Genomic DNA, 13,022 nt, shown 5'->3' with positions numbered 1-13,022 from the left:
GACAAGGTTCAAACAAAACAAGGATTTTATTAAAGGTCTTGGGAAACTAACGAAAGTATAACACAATTCTGTTCTCTGGTGGCTCTTTAAGGGTTAACAGTTCAGGGATGTCTCTTCCACATCCAAAATCATAACTCTCCCTCGCTCAAATAACTTTTCCCCAGTCTTACTGTATTCCACGTTGCAGCTAGTGGCCAACCCAGCAAAACGTCCTTCCAAATGTCCCACACGTATTTCCACAGGTGCATATATCCAAAGGTGAGTATTTCCCAAAGGTAAGTATCTCCAAATCCTTATATTCCTCATGGAAGTGGACGTGCAGCACTCTTGTCCTCCAGAGAGCCCAGGTTGGAGACTGTGTCTCTTCACCCCCCCACACTCCCTCAGTGTGTCTCTTCCCTTTCCAAACCTTCAGCTCATCAGCTCCTCATTTGTTTCAGCTGCGTGGGAAGATTGGCCATAGAGGGGTGGAGTTCCCGACCATACCAGCAGATGGAGCCATAGCTGTCTGGGTTTGCAGCCACCTCAGGGGGATGTAACGTCCCTCCAGGACACAGCCTCTCGTGACATCACACATCCCCCTCCTCGGGACCGACGTCCTCGTCGGGTAAAGGCAGCGAAGAAGGCATCACGCCGGGAGAGGGCGTCCGCATTGCCGTGGTGCTTGCCAGACTGCTCTCTCTTCAACTCCTCCAACTCTAGGACCAGGGACTCAGCCTCCTGTTGTCTCTCCTTGAGTTTCTTACTGAACGCATCAGCCTTGGTTTTAGCAGAGTTTAGCTTCTGTTGAGCCGCTTTCAGTTCCTTCTCTCTCTCTGCCTCCGCATTCTTCATCTTGTTCTCCAACACCTTGTACTTCTCCTCTGCCTTCTTCTGGACCTCCTTACTACTGCGCAGGGTCTCCTCACACTCCTCGATGGTCCTGCGCAGCCTCTCCAGCTCCTCCTGTTGCTTAGGGAAGGAGCTCTGTTGGAGTTTAGCCTGGAGGATATCTAACTCTTCTGTCTTCATGTCTAACTGTTGCTTTAACAAACGATACCTCTCAGCGGTCCCCTTCAGACCAGACAGTTCTTTGTCCAGATTCTGTAGCTCCGTCTCTGTGTCGGTCTGGGCACCTGCCATCCCTATCAGAGCCCGGGCGGGAGTGAGTAACTCGGAGGATTGCACCGGAGCCTTCCCAGGATGAGTCTTGCCTCTCCGTTTCCGAGGTACTCGGGTTATCCTCTCCTGAGACTCTCTCCAGAGTGGGTAAAAGGCTGGGCAGTCTCGTCCAATTAGGACAGGGACGGGGAGGGAATCAACCACCCCCGCCGTCGTGTGTATGGTTCCCCGTGTGCTGGTCATTGTAAGTTCAGTAATGGGGTATTCTCTGGTGTCCCCATGGACACAGGAAACTGGGAGGACTTTCCCCGGGGTCAGACACGTTGGGCCCACCAAATCCTTACGCACCAGGGTGGCCCGGCTACCAGAATCCAGTAAGGCCTCCACATCATGGTGATTCACAGTTACCGGGCAGGTGGGGGGGTCGATCTGGGCCGCCATCTACGACTCCCAAGAGCGAGGCAAAACGGTGTGTGGGTGCTGAGCTGGAGGACTCCGCAGTGGGCATAGGTTCATCGGCTGGTTTCCCACACTGCCAGGAGATATGTCCCATCTCCCCACACCGGTAACACTGTCGAGTTTCCCCCTCCTGGTGTACTCTTCTTGGACCCGCCTGGTTTCTGGCCCCCCCTGGAGCCGGGATAAGTCCTGACGTGGCTGGGTTCGAGACCTTGGGGTCCTTTGGACGGGTTCTTCCCATTTGTGGTGGGGCCGCACTCCTGGGGTCTTTTCGGGAAGCATTCAGCATCTCCGCTGTGGCCTGGTACTTTTCCACAGCTTCCACGGTCAGATCAGCCGTGGTCAAGGCCTGTTGACTGATGAACCGTTTTGCCTCATAAGGCAGGGCGCGTAGGTAACGATCCACCACCACGGCCTCCACCACCGCCGCTGCTGTATTCCTCTGCGGATCCAGCCATTTCCTTGCGATTCGGACAAGTTCATGCATCTGCGCCCGAGGAGGTTGGTCTGGTTGGAAGGTCCAGCTGTGAAAGCGCTGGGCCATACCAAACTTTGTGAGTCCATATCTGCTGAGGATCTCAGACTTCAGGGCATCATAGTCAGTAACCTGGTCAGGGCCCAGGTCCCGGACAGCATTCAGCGATTCCCCGGTTAGAAAGGGGGGCTAACAGACCAACCCACTGTTGCTTGGGCCAGGCTTCCCTAGTGGCCGTGGCCTCAAATGCATGCAGGTATGCCTCAATGTCATCGGTAGCTCCCATCTTAGATATAAAGTCACTTGCCTTTATTGGGCGGGTATTTTGGACAACCCTCTGTCTCTGCAACTGCAATTCCTCTGCCTTCAGAAGGTTGGCTTTCTTTTGCTCCTCCAAGAGAGCCACGTTTGCTTGCATCTGGGCGTGCTGGCCAGCAACAAGGGCTTTCAATATGTCCTCCATTTCAGTCGGCGGGGAGCCTACGGCCAACTTGGAAAACTGGGTGATCAAACCTTCGATATCCTCCTCTGACATGCACTATTAACGCTTGAGCGTGCCCGTATTCTCCACCATCTGTGACGTCACGAGAGGCTACACAGCTTTCAGCGGGATTGCTCAAGTAGTGCAAGGAGACAAGGTTCAAACAAAACAAGGATTTTATTAAAGGTCTTGGGAAACTAACGAAAGTATAACACAATTCTGTTCTCTGGTGGCTCTTTAAGGGTTAACAGTTCAGGGATGTCTCTTCCACATCCAAAATCATAACTCTCCCTCGCTCAAATAACTTTTCCCCAGTCTTACTGTATTCCACGTTGCAGCTAGTGGCCAACCCAGCAAAACGTCCTTCCAAATGTCCCACACGTATTTCCACAGGTGCATATATCCAAAGGTGAGTATTTCCCAAAGGTAAGTATCTCCAAATCCTTATATTCCTCATGGAAGTGGACGTGCAGCACTCTTGTCCTCCAGAGAGCCCAGGTTGGAGACTGTGTCTCTTCACCCCCCACACACTCCCTCAGTGTGTCTCTTCCCTTCCCAAACCTTCAGCTCATCAGCTCCTCATTTGTTTCAGCTGCGTGGGAAGATTGGCCATAGAGGGGTGGAGTTCCCGACCATACCAGCAGATGGAGCCATAGCTGTCTGGGTTTGCAGCCACCTCAGGGGGATGTAACGTCCCTCCAGGACACAGCCTCTCGTGACATCACAGTACATAATCTGGATGTCCCATCAGGTTTAGGAACCAGAATGCACGGAGAACTCCAAGGACTTGAACTTGGCATAGCCAGGTTATTCTCCAGCAAATAACCGATCTCATCCCTCATTAACTTTCTTTTAGAGACGTTGACACGATAAGCATGTTGCTTGATAGGTGCAGCGTTTCCAACATTAATGTCATGTTCTAACACTTTTGTGCATGTAGGAACATCATTAAAAAGACATGGAAAGCTGTGTAATAGTCTCACAATATCATCTGACTGTCCGTCCGTTAAATGAATCAGGCTTGACGGGAGAGACAGCAGCATCTCTGAATTGGGCAACCTAGCACACTGCTGCTGAGTATTGCGCAACTCCAAACCATCTCCGTCCACATCAGTAACATGACCTCCCACTACAGCCGTAGCAGCAATAGAGACAGCCGACTCGGCCAGTTTCTCTGGACAGTCTATCTGAGTGACGGGTCTGGTGTGGTATGTCTTCAACATGTTAACGTGGCACACACGAGATTGGCGTTTTCTATCAGGAGTCTGTATCACGTAGTCAGTTTCACTTAGTTTCTTTTCAATTACATAAGGACCAGAGAAACGTGCTGACAATGACGCTCCTGGCACTGGCAACAATACAAGAACTTGGTCACCTGGCTGCAGTGAACGAGAAACAGCCTGAGTGTCATATTGCCGTTTCATCCGTCTCTGTGAGGAAGACAGCGCTTCCTTTGGTAGAGCACAGGCACCATGTAGGCGCTCACGAAAGCGACTAACGTAGTCCAACACAATTTCTTTCACATACAACTCTTGTGATAAAAACTGATCCTTAAGGACTTTCATAGGTCCTCTCATGGTGTGTCCAAACACCAGTTCAGCTGGGCTGAACCCTAAGGATTCCTGTACTGTCTCACGGACAGCAAACAAAACTAGAGGAACTCCCTCATCCCAATCCTTCTCAGATTCCAAGCAATATTTACGGAGCATAGACTTCAGTGTCTGATGCCAACGTTCAAGCGCACCCTGAGACTCTGGGTGATATGCGCTTGATACATGGTGTGTAACTGACAAGGATTTTAACACTTGTTTGAAAAGTTTAGAAAGGAAATTCGTACCCTGATCAGTTTGTATCACCTTAGGTAACCCAAAAGTTGAGAAGAATTTGATCAACGCTTTACTCACCACCGGAGCAGTAATCCTTCGCAGAGGAATGGCCTCTGGGTACCTGGTGGCCACACACATAATCGTCAACATAAACTGGTTACCAGATTGTGTCTTTGGTAATGGTCCAACACAATCAACCATCACATGTTCGAATGGTTCACCTATGGCCGGTATGGGACAAAGAGGCGCGGGGGAAATAACCTGGTTCGGTTTCCCAGTTACTTGACAGGTGTGGCAAGTCCGACAGAACTGAGCCACATCTTGTTTTAAACCAGGCCAAAAGAAATGTCGCAAAACTTGATCATAAGTCTTGGTGACTCCCAGATGTCCGGACCACTGGTGATCATGAGCGAGGGATAAAACATTTTGTCGAAAGGCTGTAGGAATCACTATTTGGTAAACAGCATTCCAATCTCCGGCAGCGTCAACATGGGATGTCCATTTACGCATGAGGAGATTACCATCAATGAAGTATGCCATGTTTTTCTTCTTTAGCTCCTCCTCTGAGACAACACTAGAAAAACATTTAGCCAGGCTAATGTCAACCTTTTGGTTAGCGATCAGCTGCTCACGAGTGACTGGTAACTGTATTGCCTCAGCAACAAGTTCCACATCCTTCTTCCTTTCTCTGGACTGTTGGTCAGACTGCACCAGCTTACCAGAGGTAGCACCCGAACTATCCTCTGGGTCACACTCTCTGAATAGAATCGTGTTCGACAAATCTATCACTTCACCCACTTGTCGTGCTTGAGCACGTGTGACAGCACAAGCGGGGAACACATCTGGATAACCCTGTGCCAGCTCCTCGGAGAGAGACTGGTCACTTTTATCCAATACGGGTATCACCTTTCCTCCGGCAATATCGTTGCCCATTATAAATGTCACACCTTTTACTGGCAACATAGGACGTACTCCAACTCTGAACAATCCACTGACTAACTAACGCCAGGCATTACTGGAACCATGTCGTCCAAAAAGTTATACTTTTGAATCATCTGTCCATAGAACGTCTTGATGATCATCCAGGTGCTTTTTGGCAAACTTGAGTCAACTTTTTGGACGAGATGGGTCCCATTATGCCTGGCAAAAACCAAACACTGCATTCCACAGTAAGAACATCATACCAAAGGTCAAGCATGGTGGTGGTGGTGATGGTTTGGGGATGCTTTGCTGCCTCAGGACCTGGACGACTTGCCTTAATAGAAGGAACCATGAATTCTGCTCTGTATCAGAGAATTCTACAGGAGAATGTCAGACCATCCGTCTGTAAGCTGAAGCTGAAGCGCAGCTGGGTCATGCAGCAAGACAATGACCCAAAACACACAATCAAGTCTACATGAAAATTGCTAAAAAGCAACAAATTGGAAGTTTTGGAATGGCCTAGTCAAAGTCCAGACCTAATCCCAATTGAGATGTTGTGGCAGGATTTGAAACGAGCAGTTCATGCTTGAAAACCCACACATCACTGAGTTAAAGCAGTTCTGCATGGAAGAGTGGGCCAAAGTTCCTCCACAGCGACGTGAGAGACTGATCAACAACTACAGGAAGCATTTGGTTGGAGTCATTGCAGCAAATGGTGGCACAACCAGTTATTGAGTGTAAGGGGCCAATTACTTTTCACACAGGGGAATTGGGTGTTGCATAACTTTGTTTATGAAATAAATGAAATAAATATGTAATTGTTGTGTTATTTGTTCACTTATGTTCCCTTTATCTAATATTTGGTTTTGGTTGAAGATCTGATAACATTCAGTATCACAAATATGCAAAAGTAGAGAAATTTTGAAAGGGGGCAAAAACTTTTTCATGGCACTGTATTTATTGTTGTATGTAGGCTTATAAGAAACAAGTAGTTATTGTTGTATGTAGGCCTATAAAAAATATATATTTATCGTTGTCACGTATACTCCCCCTCTGGCCTCTAGGTCACCAGGCTGCTCTTTATTACGCTCACCTGTCACCATCGTTACGCGCACCAGCGCCTCATCAGACTCACCTGGACTCCATCACCTTCCTGATTACCTCCCCTACATATGTCACTCCCTTTGGTTCCTTCCCCAGGCGTTATTGATTCTGTTACTCTGTTCCTGTCTGGACGCTACTCTTGTTTTGTTCCATGTTTATTTATCATTAAATGCACTCCCTGTACTTGCTTCCCGACTCCCAGCGTACATTGTTACAATTGTGGTATGTAGGCCTATAAAAAACATATATTTATTCTAGTATGTAGGCCTATTTAAAAAAAAGCAAAAGGTGAAAAAAGCTGGGAAAGTGCATGTCCCTTTAAAAACAATTCAAATTAGTGGATTTGGCTATTTCAGCCACATCCGTTGCTGACAGGTGTATAAAATCGAGCACACAGCCATGCAATCTCCATACACAAACATTGGCAGTAGAATGGCCCGTACTTAAGAGCTCAGTGACTTTCAACGTGGCACCGTCATAGGATGCCACCTTTCCAACAAGTCAGTTCGTCAAATTTGTGCCCTGCTAGAGCTGCCCCAGTCAACTGTCAGTGCTGTTATTGTGAGGTGGAAACGTCTAGGAGCAACAACGGCGAAGTGGTAGGCCACACAAGCTCACAGAACGGGACCGTTGAGTGCTGAAGCGCGTCCCGTGTAAAAATCGCCTGTTTCCATATCCGAGCAGCCGCACACAAGCCTAAGATCACCATGCGCAATGCCAAGCGTTGGCTGGAGTGGTGTAAAGCTTGCCACCATTGGACTGTGGAGCAGTGGAAACACATTCTCTGGAGTGATGAATCACGCTTCACCATCTGACAGTCCGACAGACAAATCTGTGTTTGGCGGATGCCAGGAGAACGGTACCTGCCCGAATGGATAGAGACAACTGTAAAGTTTGGTGGAGGAGGAATAACAACTAAATCTTGTAATGAATAATGTGGAAATTGAGCAAGTTGAGACTAAATTGCTTGGAGTAACCCTGGATCGTAAACTGTCATGGTCAAAACATATTGATACAACACTAGCTAGCTAGGATGGGGAGAAGTCTGTCTATGATAAAGCGCTGCTCTGCATTCTTAACAGCACTATCAACAAGGCAGGTCCTACAGGCCCTAGTTTTGTCGCACCTGGACTACTGTTCAGTCGTGTGGTCAGGTGCCACAAAGAGGGACTTAGGAAAATTGCAATTGGCTCAGAACAGGGCAGCATGGCTGGCTCTTGGATGTACACAGAGAGCTAACATTAATAATATGCAAGTAAATCTCTCCTGGCTCCAAGAAGAGGAGAGATTGACTTCATCACTACTTGTATTTGTGAGAGGTATTTACATGTTGAATGCACCGAGCTGTCTGTTTGAACTACTGGCACACAGCTCGGACACCCATGCATACCCCACAAGACATGCCACCAGAGGTCTCTTCACAGTCCCGAAATCAAGAACAGAGTATGGGAGGCACACAGTACTACATAGAGCCATGACTACATTTAACTATATTCCACATCAAGTAACTCATGCCAGCAGTAAAATTAGATTTAAAAAACAGATAAAAACACACCTTATGGAACAGCGGGGACTGTGAAGCAACACAAACATAGACACATGAATACAAACACACGATAACATATGCACTATACACACATGTACACATGGATTTTGAGTTATAGATATGTGGTAGTAGAGTAGAGGCCTGAGGGCACACACTTAATATGTTGCGAAATCTGTTATGAATGTATTGTAATGTTTGAAAATGTATATCTGCCTTAATTTTGCTGGACCCCAGGAAGAGTAGCTGCTGTCTTGGCAGCAGCTAATAGTAGGGGTGTAACGATTCGTTTTAACAACGATTCGATTTGTATCACGATTCGTGGTTGTCGATACGATTCAAGGACGATATTGGTTCATTTAGAATGATACGATCCGAAACGATTCAGTGACTTGAAATCAATTCAGTAACCTTTTAGCGAAAAATTCAACCAGTGTGACTGAAATAAATACCTGGATACTGGACAGTGCAGGTGAAGTTTCCTAGATTCCTGTTTCTTGTAAGGACCGCAATGGTGGCTTGATAATTTCTCGCTCGTCGGCTTCTCCTCTGTCGTCCGCCATGCTATGTTTTGTTGTCTTTGCGCCTTTGCGCTGCTGCTGGCGCGGGGCGATGACGTCACGGATAGGCAGACTGAATCGAGTAATGTTTAAAGCCTTTATCATTAAAAGTGCTAAGAAAAAACATCCATATAAAGTCTGACGTGCTTAAATCCAATGGGTTATTTCCTAGTATCGATACAATCGATTTATTACATTTTAAAACGATGTTAGATTGATATATGTTGTCCAAAAGGCCAACTCGCCGAGCACAGATCGATGTAGTTGGATCATAGGAATATAAATCGATACATCGATGTAGTAGATGGATCGTTACACCCCTAGCTAATAGGGTTCCATAATAAATACAAATACAAATGGTCTGGGACTGTTTTCATGGTTCGGGCTAGGCTCCTTAGTTCCAGTGAAGGGAAATCTTAATGCTATGGCATACAACGACATTCTATACGATTCTGTGCTTCCAACTTTGTGGCAACAGTTTTGGGAAGGCCCTTTCCTGTTTCAGCATAACAATGCCCCAGTGCACAAAGCGAGGTCAATACAGAAATGGTTTGTCGAGATCAGTGTGGAAGAACTTCACTGGCCATAACAGAGCCCTGATCTCAACCCCATCGAACACCTTAGGGATGAATTGGAACGTCGACTGCGAGCTGTTATAGCAGCAAATGGGGGACCAATTCCATATTAATGCCAATGATTTTGGGATGAGCTGTTCGATGAGCAGGTGGCCATATACTTTTGGCTGTGTAGTGTATGTTCCATCACTGGGTAATTATAGTTCTGACATCAATTAGGCTAAATTATTCATCAATCAGTAAACATGTGGTATGGAAGGGGACCATTTGGCTAGCAATAGTCTTTAACGCTAAACTGCTCATTGAAGCTTATGTCATTAATTTATGCTTAGCCTAGGTAGTTTCCCTTGATCTCTAAACCTACTACTAGGTGTAGGGAGTGATGAGTGGGCCATTTCAAAACACTTGTAAGAAAAACATGAAGAAACGGAAGATTCAGATTATTTGTATTTATTTATTTCAGTTATTTTCTTTTTTTTGCAAAAGTTGACTGACACAAAATATACATTCACAATATAAAATTGTTCAGATTGCAACATTCAAGTTTAATTATCTGTTATAAAATGTATAACATAATGTAAACAATATTCTTAACATTGTACACGCCAAGAGTCTCGTTTCTCGCCAGTCTGTAAAGGTAGATGTCAAAACAACACATTTTACGCATCTGTGAACAATATCACAAGATTTTAAGCCACATCACATAAGGCTCTTAACAGAACAAAGTAACATTCTTAAAAGTCTCGTGGACATGCACTTCCACGTGTGCGGAGTGTCTGAATCTAGACAGTGTCATTGCGCCCGGAGCACATCGGCTCTCCGCATCGCTGTCTCAAGTGTCCCCACTACCGAGCGACGGTAAGCCGCATGGGCAGCCTTGCGCCCCCAAGCCCCGTCTTTCAGGTGCATCACAAATGAAGCATATCCTTTTCGGTTTCAAGATATTCCATAAGATTCATCTCACAGTCTTAGCTGATAGTACATCTCTCTTTATCCTTTCCCTGCCCACCGATCGCCTTCTCCTTTATGTACATCAAGTCACTGTGGACGCTCGGGCGCCGAGCTAATGGCGCCACGACGCCGTACGCGTCTCCATTGTTCTTCTTGTTCTTATTTTTCAGGGACTTACTGCGAAGCATGTCGCAGTACTGCACCGAGACCTTACGGTGGAGGTCCGGGCTCATCTCATTGGGTAGCTTGGCCATGGTGAATAGGGTCTGGAACATTTGGTCCACGTTGGTGTTGCGCTTGGCTGAGATCTCAAAGTATGCGCAGTGCTCGTCTCCCGCCACCAACTGCTCAATCTCTTCATTCTGCACCTCCCGGTAAAACTCCCGGTCGCCCTTGTTTCCGCAGATAACCAGAGGAACGTCAATCTTCTCCTTGGTCTTGTTTTTCAGGCACGATTTGGTCTCAACTATCTGTTGCTTGAGCCTCTGCACCTCCTGGAAAGAGTCTCTGTTGTCTATGCTGAATACCAGGATAAAGACATCACCTGAAGGGAAACAAGAGGAGCAACGCATTTAGTATCAGAGCTTCTAAGAAACACATTGACATAGGCTACAGTATTTCCATGCGTAATGGCACCTGTGGCGCGTTGTGCAGCCAATGCAAAATGCGCGCACAGTGCACACACCCTTGAGGTTACTAAAATGCACGACTGCAGATTGCTATTGGACATGCACGCTTTGAGTCGCAATAACTGGAGATGGAATATTTACCTGTCAGTATGGATAGTCTCCTCATAGCAGGGAACGGGTGGTTGCCTGAGGTATCCAATATGTCCAGTTGGTATACATCTCCCTTAATGCTATACAGTTTCCTGTGAAAGTCCTCGATGGTCGGCGTGTACTGCTCCTCATCGAATCTACCGTTCAGAAACCGGGACACGATGGCTGTTTTGCCCACCTTGGTGGATCCCAAAATCACCATCCTACAGCAATTCTTCGCCGGGATATCGAAATCGTTATCTGAAGGGGACGTTTTCTTGATCATGATTATAAAGTAGCCTAAACAGTTGCTTAGAGTGAGTTCAATGTGTGCGGACTCTTCGTTTCGTTTGATAGATTCAGCCAAAGTTGGATTCAACAGTAGGCTATCGTTCAGTATTTCTCAGTGCGCTCTGTTGCGTCTGTCTGAACTATGGAGAGCGCCGGATATTTAAGCTGAAAGCTGAGCCCTCCCTCTCAGGACGTCACGGTACTCAGTGCCTCATAGAGCAGAAGGTAAAATGTCATAGGTGCCCGCTGATGCATCAGTCAGTTCCAGTCGGAGTCTTTGAGAACGGCTTTATCAACTAACTACCTTGGGGACTCGGACAGCTAAGCATTGTAGCTTAAAGCACATGAGAAAACGGAGATAAACAAAGCATGGACTCGACTATGACAGTTGGGTATCCGCATATTTATCAATGTGGGGGAAAAAAGTATTTAGTCAGCCACCAATTGTGCAAGTTCTCCCACTTAAAAAGATGAGAGAGGCCTGTAATTTTCATCATAGGTACACGTCAACTATGACAGACAAAAATGAGGGGAAAAAAATAATGAATTTATATGCAAATTATGGTGGAAAATAAGTATTTGGTCAATAACAAAAGTTTCTCAATACTTTGTTATATACCCTTTGTTGGCAATGACACAGGTCAAACGTTTTCTGTAAGTCTTCACAAGGTTTTCACACACTGTTGCTGGTATTTTGTCCCATTCCTCCATTCAGATCTCCTCTAGAGCAGTGATGTTTTGGGGCTGTCGCTGGGCAACACGGACTTTCAACTCCCTCCAAAGATTTTCTATGGGGTTGAGATCTGGAGACTGTCTAGGCCACTCCAGGACCTTGAAATGCTTCTTACGAAGCCACTCCTTCGTTGCCCGGGCGGTGTGTTTGGGATCATTGTCATGCTGAAAGACCCAGCCACGTTTCATCTTCAATGCCCTTGCTGATGGAAGGAGGTTTTCACTCAAAATCTCACGATACATGGCCCCATTCATTCTTTCCTTTACACGGATCAGTCGTCCTGGTCCCTTTGCAGAAAAACAGCCCCAAAGCATGATGTTTCCACCCCCCATGCTTCACAGTAGGTATGGTGTTCTTTGGATGCAACTCAGCATTCTTTGTCCTTCAAACACGACGAGTTGAGTTTTTACCAAAAAAGTTTTATTTTGGTTTCATCTGACCATATGACATTCTCCCAATCCTCTTCTGGATCATCCAAATGCACTCTAGCAAACTTCAGACGGGCCTGGACATGTACTGGCTTAAGCAGGGGGACACGTCTGGCACTGCAGGATTTGAGTCCCTGGCGGCGTAGTGTGTTACTGATGGTAGGCTTTGTTACTTTGGTCCCAGCTCTCTGCAGGTCATTCACTAGGTCCCCCTGTGTGGTTCTGGGATTTTTGCTCACCTTTCTTGTGATCATTTTGACCCCCACAGGGTGAGATCTTGCGTGGAGCCCCCAGATCGAGGGAGATTATCAGTGGTCTTGTATGTCTTCCATTTCCTAATAATTGCTCCCACAGTTGATTTCTTCAAACCAAGCTGCTTACCTATTGCAGATTCAGTCTTCCCAGCCTGGTGCAGGTCTACAATTTTGTTTCTGGTGTCCTTTGACAGCTCTTTGGTCTTGGCCATAGTGGAGTTTGGAGTGTGACTGTTTGAGGTTGTGGACAGGTGTCTTTTATACTGATAACAAGTTCAAACAGGTGCCATTAATACAGGTAACGAGTGGAGGACAGAGGAGCCTCTTAAAGGAGAAGTTACAGGTCTGTGAGAGCCAGAAATCTTGCTTGTTTGTAGGTGACCAAATACTTATTTTCCACCATAATTTGCAAATAAATTCATAAAAAATCCTACAATGTGATTTTCTGGATTTTTGTCTTCTCAATTTGTCTGTCATAGTTGACGTGTACCTATGATGAAAATTACAGGCCTCTCTCATCTTTTTAAGTGGGAGAACTTGCACAATTGGTGGCTGACTAAAT

At 46.4% G+C, this 13,022-nt stretch overlaps 1 protein-coding gene across 1 annotated transcript; it reads right to left on the bottom strand.

Annotated features, from left to right (window-relative positions):
- Positions 1-9,508: 9,508 nt before the first annotated feature.
- LOC121582191 (dexamethasone-induced Ras-related protein 1-like) lies at positions 9,509-11,159 on the bottom strand. Its single transcript, XM_041897834.2, has 2 exons — positions 10,767-11,159; positions 9,509-10,540 (listed from the first exon to the last, which is right to left on the bottom strand). The coding sequence occupies exons 1-2, from the start codon at positions 11,038-11,040 to the stop codon at positions 10,014-10,016; spliced, it is 801 nt and encodes a 266-aa protein (XP_041753768.1). The 5' UTR covers positions 11,041-11,159; the 3' UTR covers positions 9,509-10,013.
- Between the last annotated feature and the right edge of the window lie 1,863 nt (positions 11,160-13,022).

This window comes from Coregonus clupeaformis, chromosome 1 (assembly GCF_020615455.1).
Source record: "Coregonus clupeaformis isolate EN_2021a chromosome 1, ASM2061545v1, whole genome shotgun sequence".
Taxonomy (NCBI): domain Eukaryota; kingdom Metazoa; phylum Chordata; class Actinopteri; order Salmoniformes; family Salmonidae; genus Coregonus; species Coregonus clupeaformis.
Note: the sequence above shows the minus strand (reverse complement) of the source record. Positions and strands in the feature narration are given on the sequence as shown.

What these genes read in the sequence shown, in the direction of transcription:
- LOC121582191 (XM_041897834.2), bottom strand. Translation starts at nt 11,040, where the DNA reads ATGATCAAGAAAACGTCCCCTTCAGATAACGATTTCGATATCCCGGCG. An exon ending in GAGACTATCCATACTGACAG is followed by an intron (nt 10,541 to 10,766) that starts GTAAATATTCCA and finishes GTTTCCCTTCAG; the next exon opens with GTGATGTCTTTATCCTGGTA.